Raw genomic sequence first — 20,788 nt, forward strand, 5'->3', positions numbered from 1 at the left:
AAACAAAACACCAGCGATCATATGATTGTTGATGAGGATTTTTGAGTTCATATGTTTAATAAGTTTACAAAATGTGCTAATTGTTGGCTTGTAAATCTTAAAATCTAAAGCTTCTCTTATAGTTTAGGCTTTTCATTTAGTCACAGATCTTCTTTTTCTCCGACTGTGTTTAACATGACAAATAAGGACATAAACAGTTGTTCAAACCACAGATGTAACGGCACAGAACTGGCACGAGATAAAGTGGAGAATGAGATAGGCACCAACAGCTCCCAACTCCAAGGAAACCAGAAATAAACATCTGCTCGTAATGACTTTATATAGTCTGTTTACAGCTGTGCGGTGGCACACCGTGTTGAGTTTGACACATTATAAAATGAATGCCAGAAAGATTAGAGAGCTGTGCTGCAGTCTGGTACAACAGAATGGTGGGAATTCAAAGCTATCTTGGTAAATCTTAATTAAGAACATATCTGATATGTGCTGTTGTTTTGATACGAAGTAATCAAAGGAACAGGAAAAGTAAATGTAAGCGAACACATTATTTAGCTTCATTGCTAGTCATCTGCTAGAAGGATATCAATTTCCCCGCTGATCATTAAGAGCAACAGTAATCCTCCAAAATGAAACGAGGCTGGAACAGTAATTACTGAAATGACTGAGAAGTGTTTTAGCAATAATCATCAGCTTTATAAGTTGATACAAAAATAATATGTTTCGTTGAATTGATGGATGAAAGTGTAGTAACTGCAAAATCTGTAAATAACCAACAGATTCGTTTAATCTTTTCTTTTTAACTCAAACAGATGAAAACATTTCTAGAGGGCTGCAAAAGTAACATGTGTAAAAAAAAAAGGTTTACTTACAATCAGGTGTTCAGTGGACTACAGTGATAGACGTAAATATGAAACATCATCAGGTCTACTCCAGTTACTAGTTTTGATTGCTAAAGCAACTTGTTTGCCGGGGGGAATACTTGGAACAAAGGAAAACAAGAGTGTTGTGGTGGTGGTGTGGAAAATGCAGAGAACCAGAAAAAATAGCAGATCGAACAAGGCTGAGAGTCCAAAATGAGCAATCGAAGACGAGGGGGAGGAAGAGATGAAAAGAAAAAAAGGGGGGGCAAGGATAGGGAAAGAAAGTGGACAGAGACAAATGGCCATGGGAAATGGCCGGTGCAGGCGAGCCTGCCTACGAGACAGCCCTCTCAGCAGCCTTAACACTGACTGATAGGCTCACCAGGCAGCGCCACCGTCCCTATCCATTCCATTTGTGTCTGATTCTCCGGTTATTCTGAAATCACATTTCAAGCCACATCAGGCCGACCCAACTCACCCTCATGTGGTAAAAGGTGCTCGCAGCAAATCTGAGACCGTCAAGTTAAATGTGAAAACAGGTCACAGAATTAGATAAACAGTGAAGATAGCTCGTGGCATTAAATGCAATCCTCTGTTTCCCACATCTTTCCTGATTTGTGGTCATATTTCTATATTCTAAAACATGAGAAAGTTTACAAGATTGTAGCGAGACCAGGTAGAACGTACGAGTTGGAGATGGTGGCATTGGCACACGGACAGCTCAGGTTGGAGACAAAGTTCGAGAAAAGAGGCTGAGATGAGGCTGAGATGGTGCATCCACCAGCAGAGCTGTTGAACATGGAGCTACCAGTAGGGCTGCTCGATTATGGCAAAAATGATAATCACGATTATTTTCACTGAAATTGAGATCACGATTATTTGACGATATTTATTTAACCCTTTAAGACCTACTATAGAACCAAGTCCACCAGAGCTTATATTATTTTTTTACATGCTGTAGTGCCATTTGTGGGAGCATTTCAAGTTGCTATACATCAATACAACTGTTATAGCCCATATTTTAATAATATGTATGCATTAAGTCCATAGTAATTACATAAATTGCAAAAAAGTGCAATAAACTACAAAAAAAATTGAAAATCGCTTTTGTTTTGTTTACATATATTTCTACTTGGAGAAATTTAAGAGGTTTATCCCTCAAAACTTTAAATACAATAAAGTTGCAAAAAATAGTTTACACCAACAGGAAATTTATTTTGAGTGTCTTCATAGTTTTATTTTGGAGATACAGCAATTTTTATATATTGCAGGAAAAACAAAAAACAATCCTATGATGCAAATTTGCAAAGAAAACAGCAGGTGCATCATTTCACTGTGGGAAGTGTTACGAACAGCTGATAGGAACGGCAAAGCGTGTTTCTGGAATATTATGTTTTTGTTCCTGCAAGCGCTTTTTATGCAATTTTTGCAAAGCTATATGTGGAACGAAACCGTGACCGAGGACAAGCTGATGGCATAAGATGTAAGTACAACTCCTCCGGTTTCATATGCAAAACAAATTATTGCGCTAGCTTACACGGTTCAGGTTCTACAGGGATTTAAAAATAGTTACGCAAAACGGAGCGTGCTGCTCTGACCGGCTTTAAAGGGTTAACAATGACTTTAAAAAATAATATAAAATAGTGTGCAACACCACTGAAGTTTTTTTTTTTAAACTCTCTTTTCAACCAACGGCAGTCACTCTCCAAATAACTTCTGCTTAGCTTTCCGAGCTTCCCTCGGGTCCTCTTAATCAGCGGTCTCCGACCTTTTTTGCGCCACGGACGGTTTATGCCCGACAATATTTTCACGGACCGGCCTTTAAGGTGTCGCGGATAAATTAGGGAGGGGCTAATAATCGGCTCAGTCATTTTTAATGATCGTTGAAAGCCCAGATCGTAATCGTGATTAAAATTCGATTAATTGAGCAGCCCTAGCTACCAGAGTAGGAAGATTCATAGATGTAGTGAGGGAGGTCATGTGATTGGTCATGATGGCAGCACTGTGGCGACCCCTAAAAGGAGCGGCTCAAATGAGGAGGAGATTCCAAAACAAAGTTTTTCCATTTTGACTCCTTTTTTATAGCTTGAATTTGATAATGTCGCATGTTAACTACCTACAAGATCTAAACTCATATATTATAGTAAACAGGTTCATGAGGTTGAAAACATTTCCACGAATAGATGCAGAAATGAGACTTACAAAATAAATTTAGAGAGGGACAGGAGGAGGAAAGCAGGGATCGTTGTTAACTGTCCAAGTATGCAGTTAGATAAGTGAGTGCTACTGTCGCCATCCCACAATCCCATTACTTTCCCGAATAAGACTTTGGCAGGCTAGTGATTACCTCAAGGAAGAGTGAATGAGGAGGAATCTTAATAGAAACAGGATCGGTTCTCTTTTCCGTACAGCCCCGAGCCTCTCCCGCTTCCTGAGGTGATGTCTCCAGGCACTGACCAGGTAATGCAGCGTAATGGAGTACACGTGTGGGCGCCGGTGGCCTAATGGAGAGGGGTCGCGGGAGAAAGAGGAGTGCCTGTCATCCCGCCTGATTGAAACTGATGGGCCAAGGTAAAGGGGGCACAAGAGTACGGTCACCCAACATGGCCCTGCCTGCCTTATCAGACAGACTTGGACATGAACACACATACATGCACACTTTACTTCAGAGCCCATTATTCAATTTGGCTGTTCTAATGACCAGTGAATTAGGCTGCCAGAAGTGATTTGCCTCCCGAGCCCTGCTGCTGGATGTACATGTTTTCCTCTGCTCTGCATATTAAGAGGCAGGCATTCGGACACTGACGTCCTCTGAGCCTCCAGCGATCGGGGAATTTATGCACCTGGATGAGGATAGTAAAAAATGGGCTTCATGTTTCCCTCCCAGTTTTTAGACAAGAATCAAATACCCACTTAAAGAATGAGTAATGCTGTCTGGAACAACTGACACAACACGAGTACACAACTCTGAGGTTACAGGATCATAAAACTGCTTTGGTCTCATAATAAACAGCATGGAAAAATTAACCTACGGCAGATCATTAGCGCAACAAATCTTTGCCCCGGCATGTTTTGTTATTGCTATTATTACACTGATCATTACTGGATGGATTAACAGCTCCCCGATGAATTACTCGTGATTTTTGGTGGTTATTATTCCATTAACAAGACTGCTTTTAAGTATTTTACAGCGCCCAGTCTTTTCCTAAAGCTACAGTAAACCATCAAAATTCAACAGCAGTTGATTCTGTAATTATTTCCTCAGTTACATCCTCACATTTCACAGCACGGGTCACAAGCATGGTCACTAACTACTATCACTGTATGTGGGTTTTTTTTTCTTTCAAAAAACTTAAATTACTGATCTTAGTTCCCACATGAAATTTGGATTTTTAATAAGTCCGAGTGAATCTTTACACACCCACCTAACAGTATAATAATAAAACAACATAATGTTGAGATGGGCCTGTTTACCTTTAGCTGTTCAGCTAAGGCTTCACTCACACAACCCTACAGACCGCTCAGTGACCCACTGACAACCACCCTGACTGGTTGCTGAGTGACTGTTGGAGGTTGCTGGCTGTCAGTGCTGGACCACAAACCTCCTTGTGACTGCTTTGATTGTTGATGTCTGCAGACAAGTCGCCGTCTCCAAAGCAAACTGCAGACAAGTTTTTTGGGGCAGCACCGTACCCCTTTTTGCGATCACCAGCATCCTTCAGCAACCACTCCCAATCAGTCTGGGACTACGGTACTCTGTGGTTGTCTGCCCTCTAAACCTGTATCTGCTTATGATCGCTGATTATCATCGTCAATATCCTCCATGTTATATTTAAAGATTTACCATAATTTGCTTTCTCTTCGTGCTACGAGTCACAGTGAAACTCTGCAGTGTGCCCGTCTCTTCTAAGCAGCACCACAGTGAAAGCAAAAGTGTAGGAAGCTGCATCGACGCAGCCCCGTCGCTCTTAGAGTGCGTGGTATGGTGGGTACGTTACCCAAGCGCAGCAGTAAATCCCCCCCACCCACCCATCCCCAGCGGGCTGGTTGCCAGCTCTAAACAACTTTTTTGGCAGCAACTCTGGAAGCCAAAGTCCGCCAAAGACACAATAACCGTAAATACCATCATATGGACTCATTGCACACAGTGCTTTTATAGATGGAGTGGTCACCGTGGTAACACATCATGCTCACACCACCTAGATACTTTCAGTTTGCTTCGTATGTGCACTGGGTGAAAAACTGTGCTGTCAGTCTTTTATAGATTCCTTAGGTCCAGGTATCAGGTTTCATATTAATAAAACTTCTCTACTTTTGCTTTCTTCCATCTTTTCAAGGTTGTTGGGTGGCTGCCTCTCCTCTTTTCACTAGGAGCTGTAAAATCTATTTGACAGCTCTGATTTATGACACAGCATAGGTACCGAGCGCCTGTGGGGAAGGGAGTGTATGTTTGAGTGTGTCTGGAAGTGTGCGAAGGCGTGGGCGTGTGAGCATGCCCGGCACACAGGACCACCACTGCTGTGCTCAATGCTCAAGCACCCAACAGAGCACACAGGTAGGAGGGGACTCACACGCAGACACAAACGCCCGTGTCTATCTGCTGTATGTCAGAGTTTCTACACTGACATCAAGTGTTGATAACATAGATGAAAATTAAACGACTGCCGAAACGGCTAAAATGATTTAAAAAGTTTCTGTGGACAAAGCTCGACAAAAACCAACAACTAAGGCAAGAAAAGTTTTAACAGGAGTTCAAGAACATCCTACAGAGCAGTAAGAACTCATCGGTGGTTCCTTTTTCTTCGCAGCTGTTTACTTCTGAAATTTATCACTTGTTTTCCCTGCTCCAGCCTCTCCATCTCACCCCTCGCACAAGCCTCTCCTCCGTCCTTCTGCTCTCCTCGCCTGGACGCCCAGGGCGCTCAAACCTAACACCGTTTGTCACATTCAAGGCCGGGTTAGGGGATCCTGGAGAGAGCGGTGAATGTGTTTGTGTGTTTATATGAGGATGAGGAGGTCTGGAAATAAATGCAGATTTCTCCTGTCATCTAGCAGTTGAATTTTTACACCGCATGCTCGGTATAGTCAAGCAGGGAGGTAGCACTGACGGACACTCGGGAGAGGACGAGGTTGTAAACCTCTGCTGAATGAAAAAGGTCCTGACAGGTGACAAAGGGAGGGAGAACGTGTTTATACATCCCTAAGAGGATGAGAGAGGTGGGAGGAAAGAGAATGGGGGAGGACAGATGTACAGTCCAAGGCCCTTTACACAAAGCAATATGAACTGCGATGGAGCGCTACATGTGGTACAAATCTAATGTTTAAAATTAAGCACAGCGCGTATTGCTGGCAAAGATTTCCATATAACACATTTGTTGGCAAAATCGCATTTTCATCACTACGTCTTGTTCCATTACCTCAAAAGAAATTCCTCTACACCTATGACATGGAAGCAGCAGAATAACCAGCTGCAAAAGCAACATTTCACTATCCATATCATTTAAATGAAAGGCGAAGCTGAATCTATACTAATGGAGTTTTTCTGGGAGGTGATGAAGGGAGCCGACGCAAATCCGTGCATGCATCTCTGGGGCTGTGAAGTGTCTCTGCGCCTGTTAAACACACCTCGGCGTCTTGTGCAGGCTCACTACAATGTCATGCCGTTACAGTCATTAGTAGCATGCTAATCAAAGCTAATTACACTGAGACAGGCAGACACAACTCATTTCTTATCGTGACAGAGTGCTGCTGTGTTTGTGGCGCTAAATGAGGCACCGCTCATAATCAACAGTTTCTTTTTATTGTTAGGTAAATGGATGCGACCGCGTTTCCTATCTGAATTCCTCTGCCACCGTTGTCAAATGTTAATCAGTTTGTCGGAGGTTTTTCGCAGGTTGTAAATCAATTCTTTTGTGTGCACACGCAGCTTAGATGAATCTAAAAGGAAATCATTAAGAACGCACGCTTAGTATTTGGATAGTGACTTTTATAAATGGCAGTGAGAGTTACTCATTTTAAAACAAGTAGTGGGAAAATAAAGAGATGATGCCGGTAAATGACGGTATAAAAAGCAGGAGAAGAATGTCTTCGTGCAGAGGACGTAAGGTTATCTAAGAGGAAACGAGTGGCGTTGCAGGCAAAGTCTCTTCCACTGCGATGGATAGCAGGCGTCAGGCAGTGCAGAACCCCCCCTCTGCCCCCCTATTCAAGTTGCAAAAGCTCATTTTGGAGATTTTGCTGGCACGGCAGAAAAAGGCCTCTGTTCCCCATTTTCCATATTTCATATACGGCCCATTGGAAAGCATCGTCTGCGAGTGTCATGGCTTGGCACATTTATGAGAGATGCATTGAAGAACTTATCACTTGGAAGATATGCTTAAGTTCAGCATTTTGAAAGTCACTGTGCACTGTATTCACTTACAAAGCAAAGGGACATTTACATGGTGAGTAGTAATGCTATAGGTAAATATGAGCTCTACGGTGTGCGTCTCCAGCTGCTGCTTGCCGCGAAAAATAACCAAGAAATACATCACATCAATACGATATAAAGAACAAATGTGTTCTGCAGACTTATTTCCACCGCAGACATTTTGAGTTGCGACTGTGGAAAAAAATCACAGGTGTGTCTGTTAACATTCATTAAAGTCCTCTCGCTACAGAATTACCAGAATCAGCTGAAATGCCTGTAATTCACACCCACCAGCACTCCGGGCTCATTACTGACTTATTACCTATAGTCTGATCACACATCCAAACTGAGCCTTCATTTGATCTCAGCTTCACACCTGTAAAGTTTCCTGACAGCATCGACACATTTATTGAAAATAAAAAATAAGAATAAAATGACTGAAGATAAAGAACGCCTGCTAACATACTGAGCACCGACTGTCTATGTTTTTTAGCTTAAAGAGAGCTTCCCCACTTAGTTGATGTTGTCAACAATAAAGATCTGAAAACACAAATTTCTGCATATTATTTTAAGGTTTCATTAAATCAGTTTATAGAATCAGACTAAACTATTCCTGACCCCACAGCAAAGCAGTTATTAGAGAGCTTAATCTCAACTAGGCACTGCTACATACCTGCAACTGCACATATTTCAGCAGATGCACCAATGCAGCCAGCGTTCACGTCACACAATAAATGTAAGCACTTAAACTGGATGCAGACCTTACTTATACATTGTAATATTATTGTGTTTTATGCAATACTGTCTACAAATTCCAGTAGAAAACGACATTAGAGCACAAATTCAATTCAATTTCTTTTCTTCTCAACAAAAAAAAAGTAGATAGCACCGTGTGCTGAATGCAAGTCGAACCTTTAGAGCGACAGAAGCAGAACGTACGTTTGAAACCGAGCTACAGGAGGATCATTAAGAGGCAACAATAGACAACCATGAAGGGGTTTTCTGTCATTTAGACTAAAAAGACTTTTCTCAGTGTGTGCAGACTTTGCACGATAAACACTTTACTTCAGTCTTCAATGAGCTTTGTTGCACTTGTGGGGGAAAATTACAGGTTTATCCATCTTATTATGTGGCTGAGTCCAGAGAGCTCATGTAAATCCCTACACTCACTCAGTCACAAACTGAAAGGACTTGTATAAGACCTCCTCAGCAGGGCATTTCTTTTTACATTTGTTACAGATAAATAACAAAACTGGCTCAGTTATATTCAACAGTTTCAGCCGTCTGTCACACTTACATGCTTTACACTGACAGTGGCGCAGAGCCAGCGTTAAGGTCAAACGCCATCAAGTTCCTCTGTGACGAGTCCAAAAGTCTGCTGTGAAAAGGTTTGAGGGTGTAAAAAACCGCCGCACAAGAAGTAGACACGAACTGTGTAATGACAGCTGAGGAGTCAGTGCACGTAGGTGTGGTGGGGGCGCGTTTCAAACTGTGTTTGCTGTTGAAATGAATGTTTAACGACAGTCTCCTGTTACACTTTTTCTCCAAATAAAAAAATGCATTTTTACCAAAACTGGGGATTTAGACGTGATATTTCCTTCAGAGCTGGAGTGTCAGTGTGGGTTAGTGTCACAGACACGTGCGTACTCATGCGGCTGACCCTAATCGGTGCTTGCATTGACAGAAGGAAGCCTTCGTGTGGAAGACAATGATCTACTTAAAACGGACGCTCCACTTCATGGAGGTGCTCCGACGATTCGGCCCTCGCTGTCGGGGAAACCGAGCAGTGAGGTTTGCTTGACTCGCTGTCAGATGATTGTCGCCAGTGAGCCTATAAGCTCATCTCGGCTAGCATTAGCCGCTAACCCGTGGGACACTCTGAGGAACTCAAGAACTAAGCAACTTATCGGGAGGCTTCCAGTTCAGGGCATTAGAGCTGACTAAGAGCAAGCAGGGCAACACTGGCCCAAAGTTCTGCTTAGTCGTCGCTTTCCTCAGTCTGGTGTAAAAAAGTGCCACTTTCATTTCCGTGGTGATAAGGGAGAGCGAAAGGCGGGAAACAGACCTGTGTAATACTGATGGACGGAGTCACTGTGCGCGAGCGGGGCCCGAGTGTGCAAATCGGAGGCTAAAAATGCAGCATCAGCAGTGGTGGATTTACTCTGGATGAATGGACTTGACTCGGTGAGGGGAGCAGGGCGGGGGTGCGAAGGGCGGTGGGTGTCAAAGCAAGTGGCTGAGACACGGCTAATACTGCCAGTGAGCTGTGGCCACCTAAGTAATTACTACCTTTGCTGTTAGGCTAATCCCCAGAGCAGAGCAGCAAACTCAGGGGAGAAAAGCTTGGGAGCCTCCGGGGCTCCCGTCACTCGACTTCAATTACACAGAGACGCGGACCTGTCTCACCCAGAGAGAGGGAGCGGGGGAGGATGAGATACAGGGCAGGGAAGAAGCCGCCTATCTGCTTCAAATGCATTTAAATAATTCCTCAGAAACGTTCGGTGAACTACGCAGGGAGGACAAACTCCAATTTCAGATTCAGATTACGCTAAGAAAAAAAAGAATAAATAATAAACAAGAGGACAGTCACATTATACAACAACAGAAGAACGATTTCTAATGCGCTCTCTATAAATGCTGCTCTCTCCTGTATGTTCATAAAAAGGTAAACACTGAAAACAATAAAAAGAAGGATTTGAATTGAGCAGGATTGGTTTTACTGTTCAGGTATACGTGTGAAATTTCTTCCATGCTGACTAACACTTTGTGCAAACATATAGTGCAAAAATATTTAAAGAAATGTAAAGGTTTGGTTTGTGACATAACACAAAAATGAGAGGAACAGTCACTGCTCTAAAAACACATTTGAAATCTAATCACGCATCGAGTTTCGTCGGAGCAGGTGAGTTAATAAGGCGTGCTTGATTTTAAAAATTCAACTCCGGAGAAACAGTTTAAGCTTAAATTAAACACAAATGCACGGAAACAGAAACAAAGAAAAACTACATTCTGCACACTGACTGTTTGCAACCGAGAAAGAAGAAGGGATTTCACAGCACTCTGGTGATGTTACTAATTTAAAATTTGACAGAAAAGTGAGAGTAAATGATTTATTACATCAAGTGAATAATGTTTCTCTTCCTGCTGATCTACATAAGCCAGCTCAGCATCAGTCTCAGTCTGGGAACTTCCACTCTGTGGGTTACCTTTGCGTTCGGAGCGTTTCTTGCGCCTCCTCTTGAACCTGCGTCGGATCAGGCAGTAATAGGAGCCCAGACTCTGTGCGCCGTTGGTGAGCAGGGCCATGACTTGGTGCACACTACTAGAAATTCCACTAAACGGCTGCCTAACTCTGGCTGAGCGCTTCGTTAAAACTGGAGCAAATTAAACTTGAACTCACACACGTGGTCTACCTGCCCTTCAACCTTCGCCCTCGTCCGCTTCACAAGCCGTGCACCGCTGTTTTCAAGCTACTGACATGAAGAACGCTCAACTCCACACACCTGCAGCGTTTCTTTGTTTCTACTTTAGTCCTTCCCTCATATCCAAACTCCCTCTCTCTCCATCCCTCCCTCCCTTTCCTCCTCGCTGCTTCTCTCCTCTGTTGACTCCATGTCTGCCCTATCAGTAGTCAGAGAGGGGAGGCGATGGAGTGGAGGAGGAGGGGACAAGCTGAGGAGAGAGACTCATGTTTTCATATGGATAAGAATTAACACACAGACCAAAGGCAAACTCTCTACCTGTGTAATCCCAGCTCAAAGTAACTGACACATCCTACAAGCGACGCCAATGTCATCCACCGACTTCCTCCACCCGCTTACCAGTTCATCATACCGTAGCTTTCTGTGCTGTGTGAGTGTAATAAGAGTCTATGTTTAACTATATTCCCTCTGCAGTGAAAGTAAGAGTGTCGGCTCAATGCATCTCCAGTACATCCTCTCACAGTACATCCTCTCACGTTTCTCTCACACACTCAAACACACACAACACACTCAAACATATGACATTAAAATAAGCTCATATAAAAAAGTTACAACTGCAATATTAAAATCATCCGTTACTTGTCATCATACCCACCTGTCTCCTTCTTTAAGATTTATATTTTTTGTATTCCCCAATAACGAGCAAGCTCACCACTTGAGAGGGTGAGAACTTAGAAAGAAGTACTCTGCCTCCCTCTAGTGGCCATCTCGTGTAATTGCAGTTTTGCTGGGCCCAAACCACTTTTTTAAGCCACAGAAAATCAAACAACACTTATGATGGGAGCGCAAAGTTATGTTAGCTTTGTTGACAAATGTAATACAATTCTATCCTGGGTACAAACTCAGTATAGAGACAGACAAAGAAAGGAAGGAAGGGAAACGGCAAAAACACTTACCTGTGGCTGCCGTGCAGTCTGTGACCGGTAAAATCTGCAGGAGAGACAGAGAACACTTTACTAAACGACAGCGCTGACCAAGAAGTGTCTGCCAAAGCTCTTTTAGAGACGCAGTGCAACCAAGTTAGTGGCAGACAACAAGGAAATATGCACATGCTGGACTCATTCTTTCAAATTAGCCGTTTCCACATCAGCTCATCTTTCCCCACATTGTTCCAAAGAATTCCTGGATGGTTACCTAGAGCCACTCTTTGGATGGAACATGGGCTTAGGTGCCTGATCCCATTCATTTAGCTAAAAAACACAATTTTGTCAGTCGCTGGACTGTTTCAAGGCTTCCTGATATTTTATTTGGCAAAAACTACGCCCTTATAAGGAAATGTGATCCCTGTAATTGGTACACAGATCACTTATCTTAGACTGCAGAAACGGTAAGTGGTCAGCTGCGTGGTTTTTTAATATGTTTCTTAAACGGCTGGAGGAGAAAAATCATACTGGTGAAACCAAATAATCTACAAAGCTTAAACCCGCTGATCTCACATGCCAATGTAAAAATGTAAAGACTGACTGCATGAAAACGTCTGAGTGGGTAATCAGATAAGGCAGATCCTGTTAGCATTATTCATTCACTATTATAAAGGGATAAATAAGCCAAGCACAATAAAGCCTGATCACGTCAATGCTCCAGACAACCTGCTAAATCTGTCAGCCATTAAATTGGCTGCTAATGCCTACAGATAAATGTGGAACGGCATGTGTGTTCTTGATGCTGTTGTCAGTTTTTTTGAATAATTAATAACTACCTCGTGTGATTGTTTATTAACTGGAACGTTAATAAACAATCACCCCATTTTCACCCCTTCAATATGTTAATATTTTCTATTAACAGCTTTTATTTTCTTTGGTATGCATGCGTACAAGTGCTTATTAATGCAAATATCTAATCAGCCAATTACACACCAGCAACTTTTCAGTACATAGACACTGTCAACACGTCCTGATGAGGAGATATTTCTCCTGACTGTTTCAAGCAGATAAGAAGTCAACTGTAGCTAAAATAACCACTCATTACAGCAAGTATGCAGAACAGCATCTCTTAACCTTGAGGCTGATGGCCTACAGCAGACCACACTGGAAACCACTCCTGCCTTGTGTCAACAGTTCAGGCTGCTGCTGCTGCTGGTCCTCTTATTATCAACTAAACATCATCTACATGCCACAGCCTACCTGAGTGTTGTTGCTGACCATGTTCATTCCTTTATAACAAGATAAAAAAAAACCCTCCCCCATGGAGGCTTCCAGCTGGATGTCACGTGTCACAAAGCTCAAATCATCTCAAGTTCACTGTATTCAAATGTCCTCCACAGTCACCAGATGTTGGGCAAATAGAGCACCTTTGATATATGGTGGCATGAGAGAGCCACATTGTGGATGTGCAGCCAACAAATCTGCAGCAGCTGTGTGATACTGTCATGACAATGTGGAAAGAAATCTGAGGAATGTGACCAGGACCTTTTTGAATCTATGACACAGAGAATGAATCCAGTTCTGACTGCAAAAGGGGGCCTGAGCCAGTACAAGGAAGGTGCACTTAATGAAGAGTCCAGTTTAATATAAAGTATATAACGGTAAGGCAAAAATTATAAGAAAAAATGTAATGTCATACATGTAATGATATAATGCGATATGTAATGTGTAATGATGGGAGGTACAATGTGATATTAGAGTCCAAAAGGTACTGGATGTGTGAGGCTAAGCTCTGAGAGCGTTGTAGACAATTCAGGGTTTTTTTGTTCTGTTCAAAAAAACAAACAAACAAACAAACAAACAAACAAACAAAACCCAGCAAATCTCTGACATCACTCTATCCAATATATCTGTGAATGGCTAATATCAGCTACTAGTAAAGGCCAACTGAAAGGCTCCATCTGAAACACTGCTACATGACCTACACTGCTCTATGAGTGCTGGGTCATCACAGACAAGGATTAAAAAAAGACATCGCAATTAAGCTTTAGCTTTGGTATATTATTGCTCTATGATGTCCACCAAACTAAAAATGACTAAACAAAAAATGGAGAGAAATATACACGTAACAGGTGAAGGAGGGTGAATGGAAAAAACAATCGATACAGAGAAAACCCAGTGAGTGAGTACATAAAGCAAAGGAGGCCAGAGGGAGAGAGAAAAGGTGAGGAGACAAGAGAAACCCGCCCGTATAAAACATAAAATGAAAATGTAATCCCAAAGTAAGCTCTTTTAACATGGGAGGCTGATTACAGCAGGTGAGACTCTTGTGTCACGGCTCAATATAAAAGCTTAAAACTGATTTATCACTTTTGGCCAGCAGTGGTTTGCTGTGTCATAGCAGGAAGGCAGCTCGCCTCTCCATGACCCCGGGTACAAAAAAAGGGTTAATAATATGGATGGGTGGATGAGTAGATGGATGGATAGATGGATGAATGAATGAGTAGATGGATGGGTGAATGAATGGAACAATGAGCAGATGGATGGATGGATGAGTGGATGGATGAATGGATGGATGGACAAAGGAGTGGATGGATGGATGGACGAATGGATGGATGAATGGCTGGATGGATACATGAGTGGATGGATGAAAGGCAGGTAATGACATGCTAACAAACAACAAAGCAGAAATGTGGGGCAAAGAGGCCTGCACAAGAAAAACGGTGAACGTAAATATACTCCAGACGCAATTTCATTCATGCTTCTGTGTACAAGCCAAGCATAACTCCAGCTGGCCAAGTTTCACCACGACAGGCCGGCTACGTGACTGTTTTCTGTTTGCTTTGTTTTTTGAACGGGAGACCAGTCAGTCCGCTTCCTTCAGTGTTTTCTGTTTACAGCGACTGTGCAAAGAGCTGCAGACAGGCCAGAAGAGACTGCGTGCACGCTCCGCAGAGGCACATGTTGTTCCACAGCAGAGACTTCAACCTCCGCTCTCTCTCTCTATTTCTTGGCATTTGGAGCACATACTGAATGGACAAGGGGAAAGAGGCTGTGGTTAGGCAGCCAGTACTTTGCGGTTGAATTTAAAGGCATTCCAAACTCAAATAACAGCCGAACTCCTGGTGGCCTTCGCTGTGGTTTGACGGAGAAACACGATCATTGACAAAAACAACCTCTTAAACAGTTTTACAGGGACAAAATCCAGGCTACTGTGGTGAACCCATCTGTTGGTTCATGCGTGCACTCACAGAACACTACAAAGCACAAAGCTCTAAAAATAAACTCAATGGGAACCTTTTTTTACGTTTTGTGTTTTCCCCAAGTCATTCTGAAGCTGTTCATCTAAACGTAAGAGACAGTTCCAGGGATGTAGAGTTCAGTATGAGTCTAGCTGCTTCACTAACTAGCCAACTTGTCCTATTATTAATTTAATTATTCCATAATAAGTCACAACAATGATGCTGAAAAAGATCTACACTGTGCAGTGCAATATAACCGAACACCCACTAAGATGGACATCTCAAAAAGCGGTCAAATGGTATGTCAACACACTACATTTACACTGTACGCTCATTGGCATTCATCAGCATGCCTCATTAAAACCTGGAACCAAACCAAAAGCCATCGAGCTAACAAGCTAGTTCAAAGCAAAAGGAAACCAATGAGCTACCCGACTGATCAACATCCGGAGAAAAACAGAAAACACAAACCTCCGAGTGCGGCCCTCAGATGCTGATGAGTTATCTAGAAAAGCTGTGCTTGTTTTTTTTCTTCACTCTCTGTTTGAAAACCTAAAGTTTGCCAATGTTTTTTATCTTTTTGCACTGAAGCAGTCATCTTACGTCAGTGTGGAGAACCAAGTGAAAACCTAACGCAGAGATTAAAGCGTGTTCTGCGGCGCTTGAATACCTGAATGTGAAGTCAGATGAAAAATGTCCAGGCAGAAGGAGCGCAGCTTCATTGCCTTGTGAGGAAGTCACGCTCCTAAAAGTAACACTCCCTAAACCTCATCTTGTGAACAGTTTGGTAAGAAGGAGAGAGAGAAGGAGAGATGGTGTGTGAGAGATTTGTAGTAGACTGACGAGGTGGGGGGGGGGGGTTTCAGAGGACGTCCTCTTACTGGAGCCCTTTGATCAATAGAGTCGGGGGCAGAAGGTGCATGGAGAATAACACGGGCGGTTCAATAGGCTTGACGGGGACGATCAGAAAAATGGCAAAGAAGTAAAAAAGCATTCAGACTCTGGACTGGACAATAATTAAGTCTGAGAGGTTCAGCGTGGGGGAAAAAGGTTTATGAAAGAGAAACAGAAAATCAGTCGACCGCGTGTGATATGAGGAGTGCGTGACTGTAAACCTCAACTCTCAGTCTTCAGCCAAAAATTAGGTCAATGGCTCAGTAACCGCTGGCCACACACACACACACACACACACACACACACACACACACACACACACACACACACACACACACACAGTCTAGCCAGGGTCCTGATAAGCCATTAAGCAGCTACCCCTCCTGCTGACCTACCTTTTCTTGCTACTACACACACACACACACACACACACACACACACACACACATTTTAATTAATGCATTTAATTGAATGCGTGTGTCGTATTGAGATTGATTGCGCGCCTGCCTGTAAAAAATTCATGGGAGATAAAAGCTGGATCACCATGTGCAGTTTTCTCCACGATGACAGCCTGGAAATGTTTTTGCTTTTCTTATTTGCCCAGCAGAGGGCAGCACTGTGACATGAATGTTATTATGATGCTGTATGTACACAGGGAACATGTACAGAGGGAATCATTGATTTTCTTTCTTTTATCTTTGCTTTGATGAGCATGCTGGGTGTAAAATCACCTCACGGTTTCTGCTTGCACATAAAGGAAACTCAAATCTCTTAATCAATGAGGCCGCCTCTCTTACACCAGCACCTGTCCCAGGTGTCGGTGCGTGGAAGAAGAAGAACAACAACTTGAGTTTAAAAAGCACAAGCTGGAGCAGAAGGTGCTGACTAAGACAACACAAATGACACATGCGCAGGGCGACTGCCAGCACTTTAAAAAAGTCGCACAGACACGAAGCCAGCAGCCTGCCCACATGCTAAATGCAGTGAACTTATGTGGGAACATTTTTAACATTTTTTGGTGAAAACTCTGCAAAACTTGTTTTTTTAGTTTTTTTTTTTTTTTTTAATCAGCGTGACTCCAAAAATGTTGCACAGCTCTGAGTTCCTTTCCTCTGTATTCAGATCGATGTTGTGAGCGCTGTTCTAGGGGGAGGATTCTGTGATGCTCAACAGAAGACGCCTCAGGAGAGCACATGCCAGGCCTGTAAACACTCAGCCAGAATTCACAATGCAAGAAGATAAAGTGCTATACGTGTATATTTGGCAGCGTGGGTCTTCAAGCATGGCTTGTTATTGTTTATCAGCTTTTTTTTACATGAAAAAAAGATAAATTTCAAGGACTAGAATTCATATTAATATTACAATGTGATGTATTTTGGCCACCACAGAGACTGAGCAGTCCATCAAACAGCTGCTAGCATGAGAAGGCTGTGATGGATCATATAACTGAGTTTACACTCGATACTCCTACACTGTGACCAGGTTCTATGTAAAACTACAGTACTGGCAGCATAATAAAGCTTACAGTACAGCTGCTGTAATCATAACAGTTTTTACTGTGACTTGTTTCCACAGCATGTCTTCCTCCCCTCACCCCCAGCCGGTCATGACTGATGGCTGCCCCTCCCTGAGTCTGGTTCTGCTGGAGGTTTCTTCCTGTTAAAAAGGAGTTTTTCCTTCCCACTGTCACCAAGTACTCACTAGAGGGTTGTTGGGGTTTTCTCTGCATTGCTGTAGTGTCTTCACCTTGCAATTTGACACTATATAAATACAATTTAGGTAAAAATAAAGTATACTTGAAATATATAACACATCATGTGTTTTGTTGTCATTTTACTGTTCTTACTGTAATCTCTACCACAGTTTATAACTGCAAAAATGCACCGGAGTCCTGCAGAGTCATTAACACCACATCTCATGCTGAACAGGTACTTAATCTGCACGAACCCACCCGTGCACCCCGAATTCAGCTTTTTGTCCTTCCAAAACAATAGCAGGATGTTGGCTTTTGTTTCCACCACTTCTTCCACCGTGTGAATACGGGGAATGCTCCTGCGCTCTACATTTTAATAACCAGAAGATGAATGCTGGCCAGGGGTGGTTAATTAATTTAGGAGTCCCAGTCATGGTGGCAGCTCTTTGCTTGTTAAACCTGAACGCAGTTCTCAGCAAAACAAACAATAAAAAACAAACAAAAATAACAACAACAGCAGAGGGACAACCCATAATAATCCACAGCTAATGAAGAATAAACTGCTAAAATATTGATTTAAACATAAACACTTAAATTCCCATCTGTGCCGCCACTGTTAGACTGCACATATTTCCTTATGTTCCTCTTAAGGAAATAAGAACCTCAACACATAAATTAGATGATTTATGGTTGGACCGAAGCCTGTGTGTCCGTCACTGGTTTCTGAAACTTTGAGCGTTTTTCACGTCACTATCTTGAAGTAAAAAGAAAACAGATGAAAGCTTGCTCATTGGCTTACGCTTTGATAACCGATGTTTTTTTTACAAATAAAGTTTACGTTTTTTAATTCAATGTGACTAAAAACGAGTGACCGAGCCCATAAACTCATCAGGCAGATGTTCACAGTGTTCATGTCAGAGACCAGAGGGGACCAGAGGCCTTTTTGCAACCGCAGCGATCGACATCTGGTGCTCTTAAGATCAAATGCAGGTTTAAGGCACTTCCATGCTGGCTTGACTTTTGAGAAACAGAAGCTACGTCCAAGCAACAGAGTCAAATCCAAATAAATTAAACAGTCTTAAATTGTGCGATTTAACACAACACTGTACAGACGTTTCACATAAACATCCATTTTATTCATTTGAGGATCACATCCCACCATCGATAGGGTGTCTATCCCGAGGCTTCACGAAATCCAGCACATTTACAATATCGGACATGTTACTGTACAAAACTGCCTACATGTTTACAGCGACTTGATGAAGCGCTTGTCAGATCCAAGAAAATGGATGTCAAGTCTGCAGGGGACTCCCTGAACTTTCATGTTTGTTGTGCCCTTCTGATGAGCCTCCACTGAAGCAGATGACAAAGCAGCTGGTAGCTCCATGTGCATCAGAGGAGCCAAACGGCCTCTTCACCTTCGCCAACAGCGCGAGTCACAGTGACAAAAAAACTGCATGTATTGTATGGGAAAAATTCAAATTCAGGTAAAAACACGACACGCCGCTGCAAACCTCACCAGCATCAGCTAGATAGCACCAAGCTTGAGTGAAAACACTGTGCTGTTAGTGAGAGACAAAAATACTGGCAAGATGAGAGCAGAGATGAGCGAGAAGGAGAAGCCAAATGAGAAGGTGGCTGCCTTCGCTAAAATTAGAGCCTAATGTGAGGGAATACACATAAAGGAACACACACATCTACCAAGTACCACACAACAGCTCGTGAATTCTCTATAAACAAACCAGATAGCTAAAATAATCTTCTGACTTCAAGCAGCTTCCAAAACTCTAAATACTCACTGGATTTAAAAAAAATCATTTTATCAGCTCCTATATTTTACTGCTCAGCTCATGAAACGGGAGTCTGGTTCTTCTCTAAATAAGAAGGCCCGTAAATAGGAATGACTTTATTCTTCCTATGGGAGTTTCCTCTAGTTCCCAAGCCTACCATCAGCTCCCACTACCGGGTGTGGTCCACTGCTTACCCAGGCATCCAATCTCTTTGCCTGGGACACATCCGCTCCACTGCTTGTGGCTTTGGGCTTTTCGTCTGGAGCTCGACCAGCAGTTGCACGCGTGTGTTTGTGTGTGCGGTCGACGTTAGAACGGGGAGAACAATGGGTGGCTCTGTGTTTGCCCTTCTGGCAAGATATATACCTGAAGGGCAAAAGCAACCAGAGTGGGAGAAGGGCAGCAGACTGCAAGCCATGAAGGCGGCTTTCAAAGGGCAGGCTGAGATGACTGTTTATTAGGTGCCGTGCTCCATTTTCTAGGGTGCAAACTATATATATATATTTCAAAACAAATATACACCGAGGCAGATGTCATTACACACACATCAGAACCTGTGACAAAATGCATCACGTCTCCTCCGACGCCCACGCTCCTCCAGTCTGATTTGGCTTAAACAAGGTGCCCGACCGAATACCAATAAAGCCGAGCTATTTTGATTTGGTTCCACAGTTGTCATGTCGTTTCTCGTGTCAGCTCTGGCTCAGCTGAGCTGCTGCAGGCAACAATATGACAACAATCTCAGGGAAGTCCTCAAAGATTTGCACCGTGCAACAGAAACACACACACACACACACACACAAAAATAGCAAGTTATGTGTTTGAGCTCCAGATGCAGGTAAGCTGCTTATGACTGTGTTTTGGGAATATTGTAGATAGGTCAGATCACAGCGTCGTGGAAGCCACAGCTGCGATACCCCTGCGTGAACTTCACGCCTACTTTAGTCACGAGATGTCAACGCAAATTATTGGGCAGCGTAGCTCAAACTACTGACGATGAGCAGTGGATCCTGTAACCGATGCTCAAGGATGCTTTAGCTGTAAATTGATGTGATGATAAGCAGTGCACCGGAGACTATCCACGCACACTTTCTGCCCCCTCACACACATAAACACACAAGTTTGTTTCTCACAATCTCCAACAGAACATCTCGTCTGCTTTCTTTCTTCGGTGAACTTTTTTCCTCACTCGAATCGTCCTCCTTCTCCTCCTCCATCAGCATTTTCTCCTATGACGAGCAAGTTCGCTCTCTCAGCCTATTTATCTCTCTACCCTGCTGCGTGCCATGTCGACAACATAAACTTCCCTTTCCTGTCTTATAGGAAAAAAAACTGGAGGTCACAGAAAAAAGGATGTGTAATTGTCAACCTAATCTGAATTCCAGTAAGACCGTCACATCAGCCAGCACCGAAGCTCTCGGGCCGACTATATAACACACGCTCGCGTACTCACTCACTCAAAGTGTTTTTACTGCACCGCAATGCAGTGTGACATTGAGGATAATGACTGCACTCACACTCACACATGCACACACACATCCCTGCAGAAAAACACCTA

General features: G+C 43.0%; 1 protein-coding gene across 2 annotated transcripts in view; it reads right to left on the bottom strand.

Annotated features, from left to right (window-relative positions):
* Positions 1 to 20,788, bottom strand: part of adarb1b (adenosine deaminase RNA specific B1b) — a 126,974-nt gene that overhangs the window by 39,361 nt on the left and 66,825 nt on the right. The window contains exon 3 of one of the 2 annotated variants that reach the window (XM_026144966.1): positions 11,645 to 11,678. Coding sequence is in view for 1 of the 2 variants with exons in the window: in XM_026144965.1 (XP_026000750.1) it covers positions 10,473 to 10,572 (100 nt within the window). In the remaining variant the exon portion in view is untranslated. Of the gene's footprint in view, positions 1 to 10,472; positions 11,608 to 11,644; positions 11,679 to 20,788 lie in introns of those variants that run through there. The other variant, XM_026144965.1, reaches the window with a different exon arrangement.

Source organism: Astatotilapia calliptera, chromosome 16 (genome assembly GCF_900246225.1).
Source record: "Astatotilapia calliptera chromosome 16, fAstCal1.2, whole genome shotgun sequence".
NCBI classification, from domain to species: domain Eukaryota; kingdom Metazoa; phylum Chordata; class Actinopteri; order Cichliformes; family Cichlidae; genus Astatotilapia; species Astatotilapia calliptera.